This window comes from Pithys albifrons, chromosome 2, assembly GCF_047495875.1.
Source record: "Pithys albifrons albifrons isolate INPA30051 chromosome 2, PitAlb_v1, whole genome shotgun sequence".
Taxonomy (NCBI): Eukaryota; Metazoa; Chordata; class Aves; order Passeriformes; family Thamnophilidae; genus Pithys; species Pithys albifrons.
Window position 1 is genome coordinate 89,012,118 of NC_092459.1, and position 19,905 is coordinate 89,032,022.

General features: G+C 41.1%; 1 protein-coding gene across 4 annotated transcripts in view; it reads right to left on the reverse strand.

The window, feature by feature from the left end:
• The window catches only part of TTC7A (tetratricopeptide repeat domain 7A), a 176,389-nt gene that overhangs the window by 151,557 nt on the left and 4,927 nt on the right, over positions 1-19,905 (reverse strand). For 3 of the 4 annotated variants that reach the window (XM_071577114.1, XM_071577106.1, XM_071577097.1), the window contains exons 4-5: positions 3,918-4,048; positions 1,802-1,923 (exon numbers count right to left, since the gene is read on the reverse strand). In XM_071577114.1, coding sequence (XP_071433215.1) covers positions 1,802-1,923; positions 3,918-4,048 — 253 coding nt within the window. Of the gene's footprint in view, positions 1-1,801; positions 1,924-3,917; positions 4,049-19,254; positions 19,312-19,905 lie in introns of those variants that run through there. The other variant, XM_071577119.1, reaches the window with a different exon arrangement.

Here is a 19,905-nt window from a genome sequence, read left to right on the forward strand (position 1 = left end):
CGTGGGATTCCATTCCCATTGCAGTCACAGGAGCTCCATTGCACCGACTGGGATGCTCTTTCATCAGGAGACAGCTACGAAGAACATTTTGCTGCTATTGCAGCAATTCAGCTTATAATCAAAGCACTGAATAATTCACACATGTATTTTGCTTCAAATTGTTTTCCTGTAGGGTCTTTTGTGGGTTGCTTTTGTTTGGGGTTTTTTTGGGGGGAGGTGCTTTGTTTTTAAGGCTATCATTAAAATAACATGGCAATGGAGCAAGCAGGGCCCACAGTAAAAGCTAAAACATCCCACTAGATATATTGAACTCACCAGTGATGAAGAAACAAATGTTGCTGAATAAAGTGAACATGAGTGAGTTTGGTATTCAAAAGGTGCCTAGAGGACATCACTGCCATATGTTCTAAAAGAGATTTTATTTTACTACATAGTTAATGAGCTTACTGGCAAGACCCAAGCTTTTTGTTTGCCATGGGAACAACAAAAAGTTAGGAAAGAACATGCTGTGCCACAGCTGGTCAATCCCCAGCTCTCCTGGGAAAACCACATACCTGTCCTCTATTGCTAAGCTGATACTGAGACTATGCTTTGTAAGTCCATTCTTTCTTTATGCATGAACTTGTACTTGCCTGACAACATAGAGCTTTGGGTTTTTGTAAGCCCTGGGGTTAAACAAGACTTACCTGAAGGTACCTCTTATGGATATGGTTGTGGGTACAGCTACACTCTACATGCAGGCTTTTAATGAAAGAATGGGGAACAGTGGCTATTCAGAGTTTTATTTAAAATCACTCTTGAGGGATAAAAAAAGTAGTGAAATATCCCTAAACAAGGAACAACCCTCCTTCAACAGAATCAAAAAATGGTATCAATTTTCTACAGAAGAGTTTAAACTACTTTTTGCTGGGATTTTTCAATCTTCTCATTTTCTGCTTTCTCCATTTTATTCAGCAGGTAAAAAACCACCAAAATTAAATACTTGCAGTAAGAAATTCAGTAACTGATTCCTTGAGAATAAATGGGATAATATGGTGCAAAAACAGGAGCAGGAAAGGATGGATTCTTGCAAGTACTGTTTACACATGTTGAAGAAACTCTCCCACATGACAATTTCTCCATCAGATAATCAGAGTTGATTATGTTTTGAATGAATGGCCTGGTTTAGGGAACAGCGTGCTCTCACTGATGATCTTTGGAAGTAGACACTTACAATGTCTCTTCTACTGGTCTTGAGAAGGTTTTCCACAGGTGAAATTGACTGTAGGCTTGCAGATACTAACTTTTCTTACCCTTCTTATGTTCATTGGGAGCTATATTTCAGAGGCATAATAAATACCCTGGAGCAGCACTGTTTCTGCTTCCATTCTCCACACTATAACACACAGATTTGGAGTATTGACCAGGACACTTACGAGCTTAAACAAACAAATAAATGAAAGAAACTACCTGGAAGACTTCACTGAACTCTAAACCAGGTGCCATGGCTGCACATTTTAAGAGCAGTTTAAATTCCTCTCACTTTAGAGTCAAATTCCCCTCATTTCCACAGGGAGCAGAGCTGAGTCAAGACAAGAAAACTGTTCTACTTCACCCTACTTGTGGGTCTGGAAAAAAGAGGCTTAGGACTCTTAAGAGCGACAGAGACACACGAATAGGAGAAAAGAAAGGATAACTGAGGGGACTTGAGGTGAGTTAGCAGCAAAAAAATTCAGAACATATAAAAACAAATAACCCTTCATCTTTTCTGAGACAAAACGTGCAAGATTATCTATTTTTATTAACATCTGCATCCACCTACCCCTTCTTCAAATGAGTCACGTAGGCACTCTGTAGAGCTGCTTCCAGAAAGTAGGAAAGTTCAAACTCGGAGTAAGTCACATTGCTGCCCTTGATACTCCTTGAATGTGTATTGTTTAAGGTCTGTGAGGGGAAGAAAGAAATACCTGGGATTACAGACAACTGCTTCAACTATTCAGGTCCTCATAAGCCATGACACCTCCAACAATAAAACATTAGTTTCTGCCACCAGATTCCTCTTCAGACTACTTGAAAACTTACCTTCTCATTAGTTATTAAAAAACCTTACCAAGTCAATTTTAAAATAAACTATAAAATGCCTTCTATGAAATATTCTGCATGCAATATGAGTTTTGAAACACCACCCCTTATTACTTTCCAATCTTAATTAAAGTAAATAGAAAGCTACACATTAACACCAACAGCTTCAGAAGTCCTACTAAAACTACAAAGATCCAGTACCTTGCACAGAAATATCAATGCAACATTTTAGTAGGTAGATCTAGTTTTATGTAACACAAATCTTTGCAAAGAGTTAGTAAGCCACCAGGAGTACTGATGGAAGATGAGCCTTTCCTCTTGTTTCTTCTATCAAATTCTTCTTGCTTGTGCTTCCTTACTAGTAACAAGCAGCTGTCATTGCTGCAAGTTGACCTATGTGAACTCTCCAAAGTAGAGTGTTACATCTAGGACTGGAGAAGGACTATAACCTTTTAGTACATCTATGAGTACTCCTGCATTCTTGTCTCTGTGTCTAGAAGACAGCAACATGAAAGAAGATTGTAGTTGTATTCTGGGTCAGTCTTCCCCTAGGTAAAAAGTGACAGGATAAGACAAAAAGGTCTCAAGTTGTGCCAGGGGAGGTTTAGATCAGGTATTTGGAAAAATTTCTTCACTGAGAGGGGTGGTCAGAAATTGGAAAAGGCTCTCCAAGGAAGTGGTGGAATCACCACCTCTAGAAGTGTTCAAAAGGCAAGTGGTCATGGCACCTGGGGACACAGTTTAGTGGTGAACACAATAGTGCTAGGTTAACAGCTGGCCTTAATAATCTCAGAGGTCTTTTCCACCCCTTCTGATCCTATGATTCTCAGTGAAAGAATCACAGTTCAAACTCTTTCCCTTCTTCACAGACCCTAGCTGTCTATAACAAAATTTACAGTGCCCAGTACTGGCAGGAACTCATTCTTCCACAATGGAAAGACAGCACTTAATTTGAAATAAAAAAGTCATTAAACTTTTTCCTACAGAGAAATAGACTATACAACTTGTTAGTTGGCTTTCTTAATCAATTATGAACCATGCACTAAGCTCATCTTTTCTTGTTTTAATTCAGTTAAAACCAAAACCTGAAACAGAAATGCACCTTTGCTACTTAGAAAAGCAGAAGTATCTGGTCAGAAGGTCAAGGGCCTTTCAGTTACAAAACAGATAACATGCATTGTCCTCAGTACTGCTATGTCAAGCATAACATGTGGCCAAGGGCAGGCATTGGAAGCACACGGTATGTTCTGTAAAATCAGCTTGGCAAAGTTGCAGTCAGAGACCTCTAAGCACGTACCCAATAAATCAGTGGCTCCTGTTACCTACGTGGCTCAGTGCTGGGCTCAATTCCTAGGGACACCTTCCACAAAACCAGGTTGCTCTTAGCCCCAACCAGCCTAGCCTTGAACACTTCCAAGGATGGTGGATGTAGGTTCTAAATGATCTAGACCCCTCCTGGTTCACTTGCAGAAGGTGAAGCACTGGCAATTAAAGTGCTAAGGCTGACCCAAAACAGTTTCTTTCAGCTCATTAGGGATCTCAATATCCACTACTGTGTTTCACACAGCAGGTATGTTGGCACCTGCCATGCAAGTTTGTAGGCCTTCCTTAGTATGAGCTAAACTTGAGATACAACCTGAGCATATGTGAAGTATTTTGGGTTTTACCACAGGTAAACAAGCTGAACGGCCTGTTTGCAACCAATTTTACTGACACACCTTACTCCTTCCAACTTATTCTCATATTCCTCACTGTCTACAATCACTTCACGTTTCCCTATAATTTTTTCTTTTTTTTCTGTCAAAACTGATAATTTCACCCAGGCCACCAGGCAACACCCTGAGCACATTTCTTACCTTCTCAAGCTCCTGCAAGAACACCCGGGCAATGACACACGCTCTCTCAAAACAAGCCATGACTTCCTCCTCCCTTTCACACAGTCGAGCACGTGAGGCAATTGAGTTGGTTGAGCGCTCCAGTGACATACCTGCAAAATGGCAACACCTTCTTTAACAGAAGCTGACCAACAGCGGTATGGCCGTACTTTCCTTACTTTTCCGGCTGACAGGAAAGTTTTTGCACATGTGGCTTTCCCTCTTGTTCTGATGACTTTCAGGACAATATCCCCAAGGAAAAAAATTCCTACACATGCAAGGCATCTTTGTCATGCTGCTCTAACACACAGTGCCACTCTATGCTCATACAGTGCCTTTCAAATGCTTTATGAAGACACACAATTTCTCTGCTAGGAATGAGCAAACAGAGAAATCAAGGCCTGTATTTCCCAAGACAGTTACAGATTTTGGGTGCTTCAATTCAGTGCAACCCTAGCACTGAATCTGATAACTTCTAGACATCTGCTATTTCAAGTGATGCTTTCAACAAGCAACAGTTGGGGGTGGGGGCAGGGCAGGAGGGGGAACCAACAAAAAAACAACTGGAAAATGGTACTGAAACAAAGCTGGAAAATCTGAGGTCTCTCTTAGCAAAACAGCACACACAAATTGCTCATGGACACACAGCAAGCTCTTGGCGCACGAGACTCTTACTCACAAGATTACTCACTTTTCCAAAGAAAGGAAAAAACCCTGGGTTTGTACTACTAAAACTGTTTCTTGTGCCATGATGCAACACCACAGACAAACAAAGGGTATGTGTTCCTGACACAGATCCACAGAGGAGACAAAAGATGAAGAGAGTTCAGCTGTCCAGACAGCCTTTCCAAGGAAGCTATTTCAACCACTGCAGCTTGTGGCAAAGGTTCTGCACCATGTGAGGAGGGACCACACATACCCAGAGTCACACTTTCCCCGGCTCCTGCAGTCCTGGGAGGCACAGCACCTCAGCACTGCTCATTTCAGTAGTCTTGGCAACAAACTGCTGCAGCAAGGCAGCAATGGGTAGCCAGGTTTCCCCATGATGTGCAATACAGTACAGATGCTCATGCTGGAGAAGCTTGAAGTTCCTAGGCAGTCTTAGCTTTGTTTACTTCTGATGTTCAACGTTTGTTTTGTCCCCTTGGTTACTCTGCTAGGAGTTTCCCTATCTTATATCTTACATTTGAGCCAGACATGAGCAGCTAGCTCTGTGGGCTGGCAAGAGATGTCTCATTAGTTCAAGCTTGGGAGGTGGCTTCCCACTTCTGCCCTCTCCCAAGCCAGAAGTGCACAGCATGTTCCCTCAAAGACCTATAATCTTGGTGGAACACACATCAGTACTTTTCAGCTCTGAAAATCTGGACCAGAGTAGAGCAGGAGGACTGTTTATACTTCAAACTCTGTGTGTGGGACACAGATGATGATCATTTTGCTGCCTTTATCTAATGCCCATTCTGTGTTCTCTCCTTCTCTTCTGACGAACACCTTGTACAGCATCCAGATATAACAGATACTGCCTCTAGTCTATCTATGAAGTCTCTGCCTTTATATTATGGGTTGTTTACCTATTATTTCAATGCTTCTGTTTCCCAACCCCGTCACTATGTAGTGAATGAAGGGGAAAAGAGGGCATTACCTCTCCCTACAGAAAAAGATGAACCACAAGTATCCAGTGCTACAGTTAGAACAAATAGCCTACAAATAATCTTCTTAGATCTGTCTCAGTTTTATCTACCTCTGAATTTCTAGTCATTCCCCTTACCTGAAAATAAATCTTCATTTCAGAGCCATCAACTCCTTAAGTGCAAAGTGGGGCTGAGGGCTGTGAAAAAAATCCAGTCCAATCCACTGACATTCATACACATGCAGCATTTAATCAAACTACAAGAGCCATCCTAGCACAGTCTGTATGGGGGTGTTTATCGTGGGAGAGAGAACAGGCTGATAAAAAGCCATTTATATACATGCTACAGCCCACTGCAAGGAGTTACTATCTCTAAGCTCTGACATGGGGGAGGAGAGCAAGCAGCCTTTGCCAGCATCAAGTACTAACAACAAACATGCCTATCCGTGCAGTCAAAAAAACAGAACTGAGGCTGATCAGAGACAGAGGAACGAGCACCTCAAAAAGGGTTCCTGCCACAGCAAGCATACAGCAATATGCAGTGTAATAAAACAGATACTGTGCTACAGTAAAGGGCAAGAAGGAAATACGACCCACATGATGTAGCATTAGTCATGGCTCTTTCTGCTAATTACCATATGCACTGATCTGATGTTGTTCAAGTATAAAATCTTCCACAGAATCTGAACAGGGCTATTCTTCCCCACTACAGAAATGCAATGAAAAGAAAAATTAAAGCAAGCAGACTGCAAATCCAGTACACAAGAGGGAAAATGGAAGAAAAACAACAGAAGCTCTCTATCCTTGCAGCCACCAAACCAGTTCTTACAATACAAAGCCCCAACAATTACAGATTTGCTGAGGATGCATTTGGATAAGACTGCTATCAAGCCCTCCAGTGCTGAGAGAACAAATTCCACTGACTCTTTTCCATCCCCCAGTTATCAGCACAAAAAAAAATTTGCAGCACAACACATATTTTAAATTCAACTCAGTTTCCAAAAAGTGTCAGAAAGCCATGAAAGTGCACGCTACTTCCACACTAGATTTAACAAGAAAAGTGGAGTTACTGCTAAGACAGAGTTAGCTTCTAAATAAAGCATAAAACCATATGCTTTCTTGGTAGCTGGTTAAGGTAAAGGGACTTGGATATTTTTCACAACCAGTTGTGATAAAAGAATACCAACTTAAAACTTATCTCTGCTAAGATTTTTCTCATATGAATCAGGTGACCAGATTCAAATATATACATACATACATCCTGTAGTAATTTTTTATATAGTGGAGACATAGGTTTCTAATAGAGTTTAGCCCAAGCTCAAGATTGCAAGACACGTGTTTCCAGATTATCCTTTTTTAAAAGAACAAACTCTACCCACTTGAGAGGCAGTAACTTTCTATATATAGAAACCACTGCTTTTCTTCTCTGCATAAAGAAAGGCTTCCATTCACATCTTCTAGTTCTCCCAAAGGTTCATCTCTGGCTCTGCTCTTTACCTTTCTATAATCTTTTCCCCTTCTTCTCTGCTCCCAAATCTAAGCTGCACTTATGTCAGAAAAAACATCAAATCCATAAGGTTTGTAAGACATATCACCAAACTAATTTCTTGCTAGAGCTAAAATGCACTGCGTTCATTTATGGAAATCTGAAAGGTTCAGAAATTTTATGAAGGCTTATTTCTACTTTAATCTCACTCAGTCTTTGCTACAGAAAGACATCATATCATGTAGCTCCAATGCTCTGAGGTGATGTTATTTATTACCAGAACTGGAACATTCATGTGCACATGGACATGTGGTATCTGACTCTCAGCAACACAAATGAGAAGAAAATACATGCTGGAAGGAATCCTAGAAAGTCCATCATCTGACTTTCCACTCAAAGAAGAGCCAGTTCAGGGTGTTACCCAGCCTGGTTTTGAAAGCCTCAGTACATGGATGGAGACTGCACTAGGGAGAAGAGAAGGCTAAGGTGGCTGTATTTTCCACTGGTTCATAAACTAGTTCACCAAATAGTATCATTCCTCCTTTTGAGCAGGAGGAACATATCAATCCTCTCACAGGTTCTTTTAATTTTCCTTTTTACATGGACTCAAGCCTCCTGTGTTTGGATGAATGTAGACAACCAGGGAATGGTGGGTTCACAGGTGCAAGAATTTGGGGTCAGCAGCAGCACATGGCTTTCACCAACAGTTGTGCAGCTGCTAAAACCCCATAGCTGAGGAGCATCAGAGCTACCTGGCAACCTAAAGAAGTGATCAGAGAAACCCAAGAGCACAAAGAGCTCAAAGCCAACCTCTTGTGCTGCATCCAGTGCTATGCTCATGTTGAACACACACATGACAACCTGAAGCACAAGATGGCTTAGGATGGAACTTACAGCCCTGCCAACAGCACCTATCCCAGTCTGGACAGCAAGGTTACAGCATCTACGTTCCTGTGCCACACAGCCAGACCAGCCTGGCCAGAAGCCAGCATGATGCTAAGCTAAGCGCATGCAATAGTTTTACTGTAGCTACAGGAAGATAAGTTATTTGTCTTGAGGTAAGCCATGCATGAACATTCTGCATGGCAACTGCTGCAAGGAGACTGGTTGTGTGCATGTTCTCACTCTGGCAAATGCCAGGTTATGCTGGGTCACTGTCCCCAGGCAGAGGGTGCACTTCATTTCTAGCATGCGGCCTTCATGCTCTAGGAAATCAATTAGCATTGAAACAAGACTATTTGTAAGACCAGCTCTTCAAATACATACAAATGCATGTTAACTAATCAGAGTTCAGCAGAATACTAAACACTTTTCAAAGCCGGAATTCAAAGGCACAACCAAACTACTTCAGAGATGGTATTACAAGCCTGCCCTGCCAGCTAAGGGTTGAACTTAAAAGCACAGCCCTCAATCCAGCTACTCCATTACAGTGTCTTGATAAGCAAAATAGCCTGATCCTCAACAAGCCAAAGCAGCAGTCAGGGTGAGGCTGACACAGGCAAGGCACAGTGCTATGCATTATTCCTGCCACGGTTCACTGCAGTTTAAATAATTCACAACCTGGTTTTGACACTCATCTCCCCAGCAATTAAGCCATGATTTTTTTTTCAGAAGGGCTTTTTGCAATGCAAATAGAAGATGAGGTGGAAGGCCTAGAAGCCCTTGGTTTTGAACACATTCATTCATATTGTACCCCATGAAAGGTGGGGAGGAAAAAGACAAGTTTTGTTTTTTAAGAAAGCTGCACATACTTCTTTCACTGCTACTTCCTATTACATAAGATTATTGTATAGTCCCAGAAATCTGTTATAATATTGAAGGGATTTGTTTTTTGTAAAAGTCTCAGTGGCAGAAATGCAGAAAATTCCAGTAACCCTAATAAAGTTATCTGAAGATGTTTCTGTTCAGAAACTGGGAATGAAGCTGAAAATTTCAGTAACCTGTGCACGGCTGTTTTGTTGCATCAATGCAGAACTCAAGACCCCTACTCCCAGCGTTCCTTCTAGATACAATAAACCAATACTAGCAATGTTGCTCCAATTACTGTCAAATTAAGAACTCTATCTGGTTAGACTTGTAATTACAGCAAAAGCTGATTGCTAAAACTAGGACAGCTTTTTGATGGAGTGGTTGTGAAGCCCAAAGGCAACAAGCATTCCCCTGAGATGCAACCTCAGTCACCCACCCTCGATCAATGCCATGTGGGCTCTGCATCACACTGCCTATCTTAGGCACAGCAGAAATCAGCAACCTTAATCCAAAACACTCATTTTTTGGAGCATATCCAGATGTCTGACTATCAGCTGGCTACTCTTAAGCTTCATGGCATGTCTTTAAACCTTAGTTTTAACCTGTGTAACAGTGGTCTCCAAACTTCTTTGATCATATACCCTATAGAGAAAAAAATACTGAGCACGCACACCCAACAGACACATATAGTTACATACACTACACACATCGCTTCAGAGTTTATTTATTATATACTTCTGAGTTTATTTTTTAAAAAACAACTGCTAGGTAACATGCTACTGACAATCACATGTCATCACAGGAAAGGCCTGCAAATTCAGAACACTGACTTTTTGTAAAAGCAAAAAGCCATAATTCACCTTGAAGTCTGACAACTATTTTAACCATTTCCCACGAAAGAAGCACAGAGCTTTGGTGTGGTGCAAATGATTTTCATCATTACTCCCCATCTCTTTACAAATTATTGTAATGTATTGTAATTACTGTAACATAAGACTATTTAAAAGTCTTGTGTTTATAAAGTTAACCCCATTGATGACATCCTATAGCACTTTGTGCACTTCTGGGTTCCACTGTGCTGCCAAGTACTTCTCCATGTATTTCATTATCAAACCAGAATCTGGCAAACTCCTTAAGCTGAGCCTTGTTAGAAACATTTGTACTTTCACACAACTGTATACCAAGCCTCTCATGCTGCGCAATTTCTTCTCAGACCTGGTTTTTCAAGTATTTGGCAATGTCTTCAGTGTGTCTTTCAAAGCTATGCATTTTAGTTTGTTGCCATATTGGGTTTTGCTTATTATTTCAGCCATTTTTGCACAGCAGGAAGAACAAGTGTTTCCCCAATGGTATGTGTGTTTTTTCATATTCTGCTTTTGCATAAGAAACCTCAAAAGAGGCTTCTAAAATATTAAGTTGAATGAATTTTTTAGAAGCACTGAAGTGAGTACTACTGGACTTCAAACATCACTGACTATATTCAATTACACTGTCATTGCTTTTACCTGATCAAAGAGCTCTTGATAGGAGTAGTGTAAGCTCTGCCACGTTCTTATTGTTTGCTTGTGCTTCTATTACCAGCATTACCTGAAATTCACAGACTCTTCTAGAGAATTTTTAAGTTACTTGTCTGTTTCATAGGAGTGAGTTTAATTAAAGCCAGACCATACAGTACATAAATCCACTTAAATAGGCACAGGTGAACTGCAAGACACTGGAAGTGAATGAACAAGTGAGGACACGCTTGTGAAACCCTCTGCACTGTGGAACACCCTCTGCTTTGCAAGACACTTCCACAGGACCTACATAACACAGGACCCTCTGACATACAGACTGAGAGAGGGCACCACTGTCAACACAGTACATTAATAAAGCTAAATGTCAATGTGTTTGAGGGTTTTGTTGCTGTTGTTGTAGGTTTTGTCTGTTTTAAGGAAAAACAATAGTTATATTTTTCTCCTGCAGCCCAGTGGATCATCTTGCTCATCTCCCAAGTCACACACACCCCACTTTGGGGACCACTGCAATAACATATTAATTGTCCTGGTACAAGAGGCCACCTGTATTCCATGACCTGAAGATACATCTACTGGAGCAATGCTTTGAGGCACAGCAAACACAGGGCCAATCAGCAACTTCTCACAGAGGAGCAATCAACAATCTTCTACAGTCCCACACCTACAGACTTGGTCAATACCATCCAAATCCATAACTTTCAGGGCATGCTACAAAAATTACATTTTTTCCCTGGTCTAAATACAACAGAAAAAGCAGAAGAGAAAAAATGCAAAGTGGAGGAGGCACAAGGGAGAGAGATGGTGCTGATGACCAAGTACTGGAATTTATTCAGCTTGAGCTCATCTGCACCACAGTCAGACAGCGTCACCAGTAAAAAAATTCTCTTCTATCTGTAGTCAGAGTCACTGAGTCAGACTACCCCTCAAATCCCGTGTTCAGTTTTGGGCCACTGTGTTCAGTTTACTGGAAAACTCAGCTGTGCTGAGTTAATGATTGGACTAAACGATCTTAGAGGTCTTTTCCAACCTACATGATCTATGTGCTATTGGGAATGGGAGTGATTAAAAAAGAAGGGTAACTCTTATTTTACTATGCTAATTCATATCAAGCTCTCAAGCCAATTCTACTTAAACTTTAAGTTATTAGAACAGACAGAGCCTGCAAGGACTAACAGGCTTGTTGCCCTGTCTCTTAAAAGGTGGTCAGAGACATTTGAAGTTTACTTCAGGGCAAACCAGCACATGGAAATTTCCCACAGCCACTGGACACATACCATGCTACACAACACAGCCCTAGCATGACACTGGCATCATAGCCATCTAAAAGTTACCTCCATCTCAGGTCATCTGAGAGTATATTTGTATTTGTTTCCTTCTAGTGAAAGTAAGAGTGTAGCATGTAGCCTCATGTAACCTTACAAATGCTGTGTTTCTTGTTCCATTTCCTTGGAAAAGCATGTGTAAATATTCTTGTACCTCCTGATGCCACTAACCTCGCAGTTTCAGAGAACTAGTGCAGACAGGAGAGGTTTTATGCATTGTGTGCAACCAGCACCTGCAACTCTGTGTGGAGAAGGGCGCAGAAGAATAACGAAACTTTACCATCACAGAAACCAAACCACATTAACATAAGAACCTAAAAGTTATTTCCTTTTTCCACTTTCCAAATTTCAGTAATCTGTATTTAGTAGCCTGCAACTAACTCTCCTCAGCAGTCTAAAGTCACTACCATGTTGCAATTGTGCATAGCTGTGCTAAACAAACTACTTCTAAAAAGTGAAATACCTGATGCAACAGCAGAGAAGAGCTCACAGACTGCAACAGCAAAGCCTAAGCACACCAAGACCACCAAGGCTCAGTTTGACAACTCTTTCACATCTCAGCTGAAAAGCAAGGGCAAGAAGGTCTGCAATTCACCAACATGCAAGTTTCGAAGTCATCACTGTCACAAGGTAAGAGCAACTCCAAACTTCTACACTCCTATTCTGAAACCCTAAATAAGACATAATGATACCAGACTCTTTTATCAAGGCATCAGTATATACAAAGTGGGGCTTTTGCCTATCAGACAGCTACTCTGATGCCAACATGAATTAACAGCATGCTTCCTTTCTGGCTGTCAACACTGTGAAAACTAGCACTTTGAAGTGCATACCAGGTATAGAACAAAGCTCCTCTCTCTCTCTCGGATATGGACTAACATTTAAAAGATGCATCTTTTGCCAAGCAAAAGTGAAAACAAGTTCTGCCAATAAAATGTCTTACCCTAGTTACTCACATTTTAATGTCCTATTGCAACACACATCCTTTTGGCTGGGACTCAGCTTTTCTAATGGCCAGGCAAGAAAACTGATTTTATTATTAAGGCTCTGTTTATAGGAACCAATCTCCCTATAGATCTCATTGCTCAGAAAGCTGAATCTCAACCCCTTGCAGTCATTAGAGGATTCCAACAAAGGAATTTCTGCCCTGCCCTGCCTGATCCTTAAAAAAAAACAAACAACAAAAAAAAAACAAACCCAATTTTTTTTCTTCTACTGTGTCCCACTAAGTTCTACTTAGTCACAACAGCAGCTGAAATTACTGAGGGAAGTAACCCCACCAAGTAGCTGTCTGTAGAGGAAACAGCAGTTAAGGAATAGAGACAGTGCATGCCAATATATCATCTCAAAAGCAACATATAGGTTAACACAGTTGCAGGCTGGCAAGAGTTAATCATCTTCATGAAGCCCACTATCACTGAAGAGCTATATAGTTGTACAAAAAATATGAAATCAAAGTTTAAGATAACTTTTCCTTCAACTATCACCCAAACCTACGCTTTTCTCATCTTAATTTTGTGCCCAGTCTAATTCTGGCTCTTCACGACTAGCAAGCTTTCCCAAAGACTATGAAGGGCACAGGTGTTGTCTTCAGGAAAGCCCCAGCTGCCCTCCCCAACACTGCAATGAATTCGAGCACCTCAGCCAGCACTGTCACTTCCAAGGTGGGCAGGTTCCAGACAGCAGTGAACTGGGACCCCTACAAACTTAAACCATGTTAAGGTAACAACTCTTCTGGTTTTAACAGGATTATTAGGGTATAGGAGATTTAGACTTTTAAATAAAAGCCTAAAGTACACATGCCACAAGGCCAACAGTGCCTAAACAACACTGAAACTAATGGGGAGAGACTGGGAGAGAATTCAGGCTCTCGGGATTTTTAACCCTGCACGTCACAACCTACTGCCCATTTCTGCTAAACGGGCACATTACAGCACATTCTCAGGTCAGTCAGTAATAGCACGGCAGGCAGAATGAAGACTCAGCTTCAAAGGAGGGTGGGGGTGGGGGGTCATCTTTGCTGGAAGGAGGGGAGGGACATCTGGGTTCCCTCTTTTGTTGCCACTAACAGATATGAGTATTTTCCTGGTAGTCATGTGGCTCCTAAAAGGCAACACAGAAATGGACCATCTTTATCCTGACATGTGCAACTACAACCTGTTTTTACTTTTTTACTTTTCTCCATTAGTGCCCAGAGAGAACATAAAGCAAACTACTTACCTGAACATGAAAAAAATGTCATCACCCTTCCATTAATCCATTTCCTAAACTTGTCTCAGCTGACACAAGGCACGTTCTTAGACAGTGAGATACATACACACTATCTCTATCTAGGTATCACAGACAAGTTTTTCTTAAAGAACTTGAGGAACTCTTAAAAATGAGCCTGTAGTAAAGATCCCAGGAGTATGCATAACCACTGGGAGGGGATTGTCTGGCATACAAGAAGCAGAACAGTATTACAAACATTTCTCTATAAAAAGGAGAAGACACCTTGAAAAACGTTATGCTGCCTGAAATGAGAAGTAGGCTCAGAAAGTGCATGTACAGTCCAATAAGAGGTTTATAAAATATGACCTGAATTAAAAACGTTTCCTGCAAAAAGAAGCTAGAAGTGGAAATTCACTTTCAAAAGAGGATTATTAAATAAATCCTGACCCTGCAAAACTACATAATGTTTCTAAACTCAGTTTATCTGCACTTGAAACTGTTCGAACTGCTGGCACTCAAAATCATTGCACACAGTCAGTATTCCAGACCACTTCATGGTTTTTTTATTACCATCTCACCAAAAACTAAGTGGGCAAAAACCTCACCCCAAAGAAGCTAACTGGTAACTAATTAAAAGTAAGGCTGCATAAGTTAAGCTGGTAACACACAATAACCTATTAACATTATTTGAATGGACTATTTCCTAGCACTGTGGGATCAGCAGCATTTAGTAAAAAAAACTGAAATGGAAAACTTAGTCTTTATTTCAAGTATTTCAGTACTTCATCAAACTCTTAAAATAGAGGTGCTCTCTTTCAGAGAAACAATAAAAAAACCCACCTACCTTTCTCCCTTTCAGTTCTCTCCACTAATGTAATTCAATGAACCAACCAAGTTCTGACTAAATAAAACCAAACAGGAGAACTAACTTATTCTCATTTTAATCTACAAATTAAAGAAAATGCACACATAACATGAAATCTCTCAGCTTTAAAGCTTATCAGAAACACTAAGTTAATGAAATTCATTTGTTAAACTGAAAAGATTCATAAATTCTGAGAGGAGGGAAAAGTAGATTTAAATCAGAACACAGCTTTGCAATAAAGCTATATTTAACTGTACATTTTATTTTAATGCATCTGAATAAAAATCTCACCTAGGAAATTAATCATCACGTAGAAAACCATGTTAGAAAAATGAATGACACAGCAGCAAGTGCCAAAATTAAAGACCCCAATGAAGTGCATGAACAAGTGTGTGATACCTCCTCTAATTACTAGAAGAACATCTTGAACATGAAACTTTTATTTACTAAATGCAAACCTACTACTTTCAACAGTAGTGCAGGTCAACAAGAAACTCATTAAGCAGCACAATTACAAAGGAAGTTTAAAACAATTACTCAAATTTTGAGGCTTCAGTTGATCAATTTAAAACCATGATTAAAACGAAGGCACCAATTTTCAAACCATCCAACTAAAAGGTCAGGTTTTCTGTTTACCTCCATGTGATATCACCATTTACCTTCCAGAAAACCAACATAACCTCCAAACAACTACTGCCAGTGTTACAAATCCAAGACAAGGATTTCACATGGGGAGAAATGGAACAATATACGTTCAAGCATACTGACCTCATTGTCATTAAAGTTTTAAAAGAAACAATGACAAGAAAAACCCATGTAAGCTCAGCAATTTGTCCTAAAAATGAACAAATGCACAATAATCCACAACAAACTGGACTGAGCCCAGAAGCCAGGCTTCAATCTGTTTATCATTACCAACCTCAGGAAAAACCCTCATGCGGTAGATTCAGGGTTTTGCTTTCATCAACACCATTCACAGCCCTTAGGAGAGCTCCTAAAGACCTGTGGCTTAATCCAGCAGAGTCTGTCTCATGGTCTTATGGTTCTTTAGAAGTGTCACATCACAGATCTTAAACATCTTTAAAGTACTAAAATGGGTCAAGGACAAAATATATGTAACTCCAAGCCTCTGCACTAACGCAGTCTCATTTTCTCGTCTGTGTGACTTGTGGTCAGACTCGTTACAATAAAACATAGATGATGATCAAGGCTTCTTACAGACATAGCATGATCTCATTCATGTATTTTTCTAAAATCTAAAAAGACCAAACTCCCACTGCAGCCTTTTGACACAACCAAAAAACAGCAACAAAAACAACAACAAAAACAACAACAAAAACAACAACAAAAACAACAACAAAAACAACAACAAAAACAACAACAAAAACAACAACAAAAACAACAACAAAAACAACAACAAAAACAACAACAAAAACAACAACAAAAACAACAACAAAAACAACAACAAAAACAACAACAAAAACAACAACAAAAACAACAACAAAAACAACAACAAAAACAACAACAAAAACACACCAAAAAACCAATGAATGTATGTATGGCCAGACCTCAGAACGCAGCTTTGGGCAGGGCTCTCCCCACGTGGGTGTGCCCTTCCAGCCTGTGCAGTGGATTTTTTAGGTGAGGCACAGCATGCACAGAACTGGCCCCACCATTTCAGTCCTGAGGTCCATCTGCCACAGCCGAGCGAGCTTGGACAGTGACAGTGAAGTCCTCGGGACTGTCACAGCACCCGGTACTAACCGGGGCTGACCCTGCTGAGCATCCGAGATGTGACGGGATGGGATGGCAGGGAGGCATTGAACTGCCAGGGGATAGTCCCACTGAGACTTGAACTCAGGACCTTGGGATTCGAAGTCCAAGTGCTCTCCATTACACCACAGGACCACCCACCAAAAAACCAAAACACTTTTAGAAACAAATTTACAATGGATTCCTCTCCAATTAGTCCATAACCTCCTTTTCACAGTCATCAGAAAGGAGGCTGCATTGTACAATACTGTGCACTTCATCCATGTCAGATGCCACTTGAAGAGGTGATGAATCACACCACAACAGCCAACTTCTGACTGTACAGAGAGCTCACACCCAAGCTGAACAAATTAACCCACCCTGCCCTGCAAATGGCCAATAATACAAAAATTACTTCAGGATGGACTGGGACAAAAGGAGAAAAATAGGCAGTGGGATTTTTAAAGATTTAACTCACTAGAAACCCATTTTCAAACTAGGTATCATTTGCAATCCCATGTCACTGCTGCACAGATTTCGAGAGCTTCCTATTTCCAGGCTACCCCACTCCAGGTAGAGGAAGTCCAGTGCCTGGCCTGACAGCTGCTGTGGCAGCCACAGGGGCTCCTCAGCACGGGGCTGACTCACCTTGCAGCAGCTCTGATGCCACACACCCATGACCTCAACACTAAGTCCCCCTCTCGGCCATTATGAACACAGGACCCACATGTCACATAAGCCCTGCCTGTGCCTCCATCACTGAGGCTGGCAACACCTGCCTCAGCTTAATGCAGCTTTCCTTGTGCTCTCAGGCAGCACAGCAAACATTGCAACATCACAGAAACTTCTTTCTTGAAATTTAGGTATGCTGAGGCCCTGGACAGAGAAATACTGTGCTTGGTAAGGTTTAGGGAGTGACCCACTCTACTAATGAGAAGACTTACTCACTGGGAACAGAGAGAGATCTCAGCAGGGTTTCTGCAGCAAGGACAGAGGGAAACCACTGGGCTCTGACAGTTAGACAAGTTGCTCTGAAGTGTGTTTTGCTTGCTTGTTTCAAATGGACAGCACCAGGTTACAAAACCACATGTCCCAAGTGAATTAAAAGCAAAGTTTGCTTTCTCAATACTGTTTTATGCAACACACAGAGCTGCTTGCATCAGAGATTACTTGCAGTACTGTGAACTGAGCAGAGATTTTAAGGAGGGATTAACTTCATGGAGGATGGGGCAGAAGGGGACAGATACAAACCAACCACCTATTAACTAACCACAGATGGCAAAATCAGTCATACCAAAAAATCAGACTGTTGTCAGAGCTCACTCACAAGGCTTACAGAACTCCTCCCACCCCAGGGATTTAGAAACAGGATAGGAAGCAGCAGTCAGATGAGAAATTGGACAAGTCTTGCCCTCTGCCATTTCTTCTGTCACTCCTCACACTTACAGAGAACTTCAATGTTTACTTCTTGATGCTCACTTTGGATGGAAATCTACTGAGCAAGCCAAGCAAGAAACCTTTTCCCTGTTCAGTATCTGCAGTCCAATCACAAGGATGCAAATCCATATTGCTTCTTACCATGTGAACCTACTACAGGCCACGGACCTTCAGAAGAACACTCCAGAGATTCAGCTCGAGGTCCAGCCTTCAGTGCTATGGAGGTTAAAAGGTGTTCTAAAGAAGCAAACTTGTTTTTGCTGGTTCACATTTCATTTCTACCACTGACTTCATCCACACAGCTCCTCCCAGTGTATTCCACATCTTTCTTGCTACATTTTTGTTCATTTTCAACATTAAAAGGATCAGTGTCAGCATTGAGAAAATAAGCCTTGGATTGGTTTTTCTTTCTGCCATGGCCTTTCCAGCCTAATCCTGAGTGTTTGAGAACCTGTGCTGCCACTCTGCATTCAGAAACAACGTGTTTGAAAATAAAAATGTAACTCTACAGTGCTACTGCCATAGTTACCTGTACAAAATTTTAGCATAAGGGATTATTTCTTTAAGACTCGAGGGATGAGCATGAAGGAACAGTGATTCTAGCAGTCAGTGTGCTCTCTGAACTCAGCTGGACAAGCTCCACTCTGTTGCAATTTCCTCTGCCAGAATCTTTGGTAGAGTACTGAGGGACACACTATACCATGGCTACCTTGGCTAATCTGAAAATAATCATCAGGGAGGCAGAATAAGACTGTGGAACAGTAACAGCACAGAGGTTGCTCTGCAATGGCAGGGGCTCCATGTGGTTTATAGAGGCAACACAGTATTTACATTCCATGCTAAACCACACGGGGAAAAGAAAAAAGCGCAGCCTGATGCTCTGAGACAAACACCTCCACATCTTCATAGGCAAGTCAGGCAGTCAGTACAAGAGGTCTGACAGGAACAGTGCTATTCCGTCAGTTTCCACACAGCCCTCATCATTACACTCACACCCCACCAAGGGTCACACCCCAGCAAGGACAGTGCATCTCCCTGGGCCCTGGAGTGCACCAAGAGCTGCTCTCAAACACACCGCTAAGGATGCACTGGCAGTTAATCACTCCTCTGCGCCATGCAAGTGTGATCATGAGTTACAGGCAAATTAGTGCTGCTCCACAAAAGCACATTAATGAAGCAGATTCAATCAATACCACAGAAAACAAAAATCAAAGCAAGCAAAGCAGCACAAACAGGGTTTTGACAAAGCAGAATGACTGTGTGAGATCATGAAACACTCAAATAATTATCAGTAATACTAACAGCCCGGTCAAACAGTATTTTGGGTTGATTTGGTTTCACTATTTTACATACCAGTTGAAGGTATCTGATCATCAGAGCTCTCATTCACCTAATTAGCTGGTGGACATGCTGAAAAGAGTAGAAAGCAGTAGATAGGTAGCAGTACTTGAGCAACATTTATAAAGGAACTGAAAGCAAATGAAGGAGAAGATTATTGATCTTTTTCTCCCCCCAAGTCAAAAACTGACTAGGGACTTCCTTTCCCCAACTCAAAATGGAAATGCAACTTCAGTACCCATAGAGGTAGTTTCCATTACAATCTCTCAAACAGTGAAATATCTGTAGAGTTACCAGGGGAAGGAGAGATTCCTGTTTGTACATAAGGTCTAATACTGTGTGACATGCATTGCAAAAATGTACTACCTGCTTTGAAAGCACATATTCAGTTAGTCCAGAGTTTAAAACTTAGAGACATTGTCCTTGCTTAATTCACAGAAATCACTGAAATTTACAAGTAAATGAACTCTTTCTAAAAGCAGAGGACCCAGTTCTGCTGAGTGCTTGATTTAGATTTTCCCAAAATGGACACATCAGCTAAAGTATGTTGCTGTTTTAGAGCCAAGTGTTACCACAAGATTTCCAATTTCAAGCTTTTCTTTAGAAGCCAGCCAAGTTGAAAAACCATGGACTAAGCCTCCATAATGCCTTTAAGTTTAAACTACA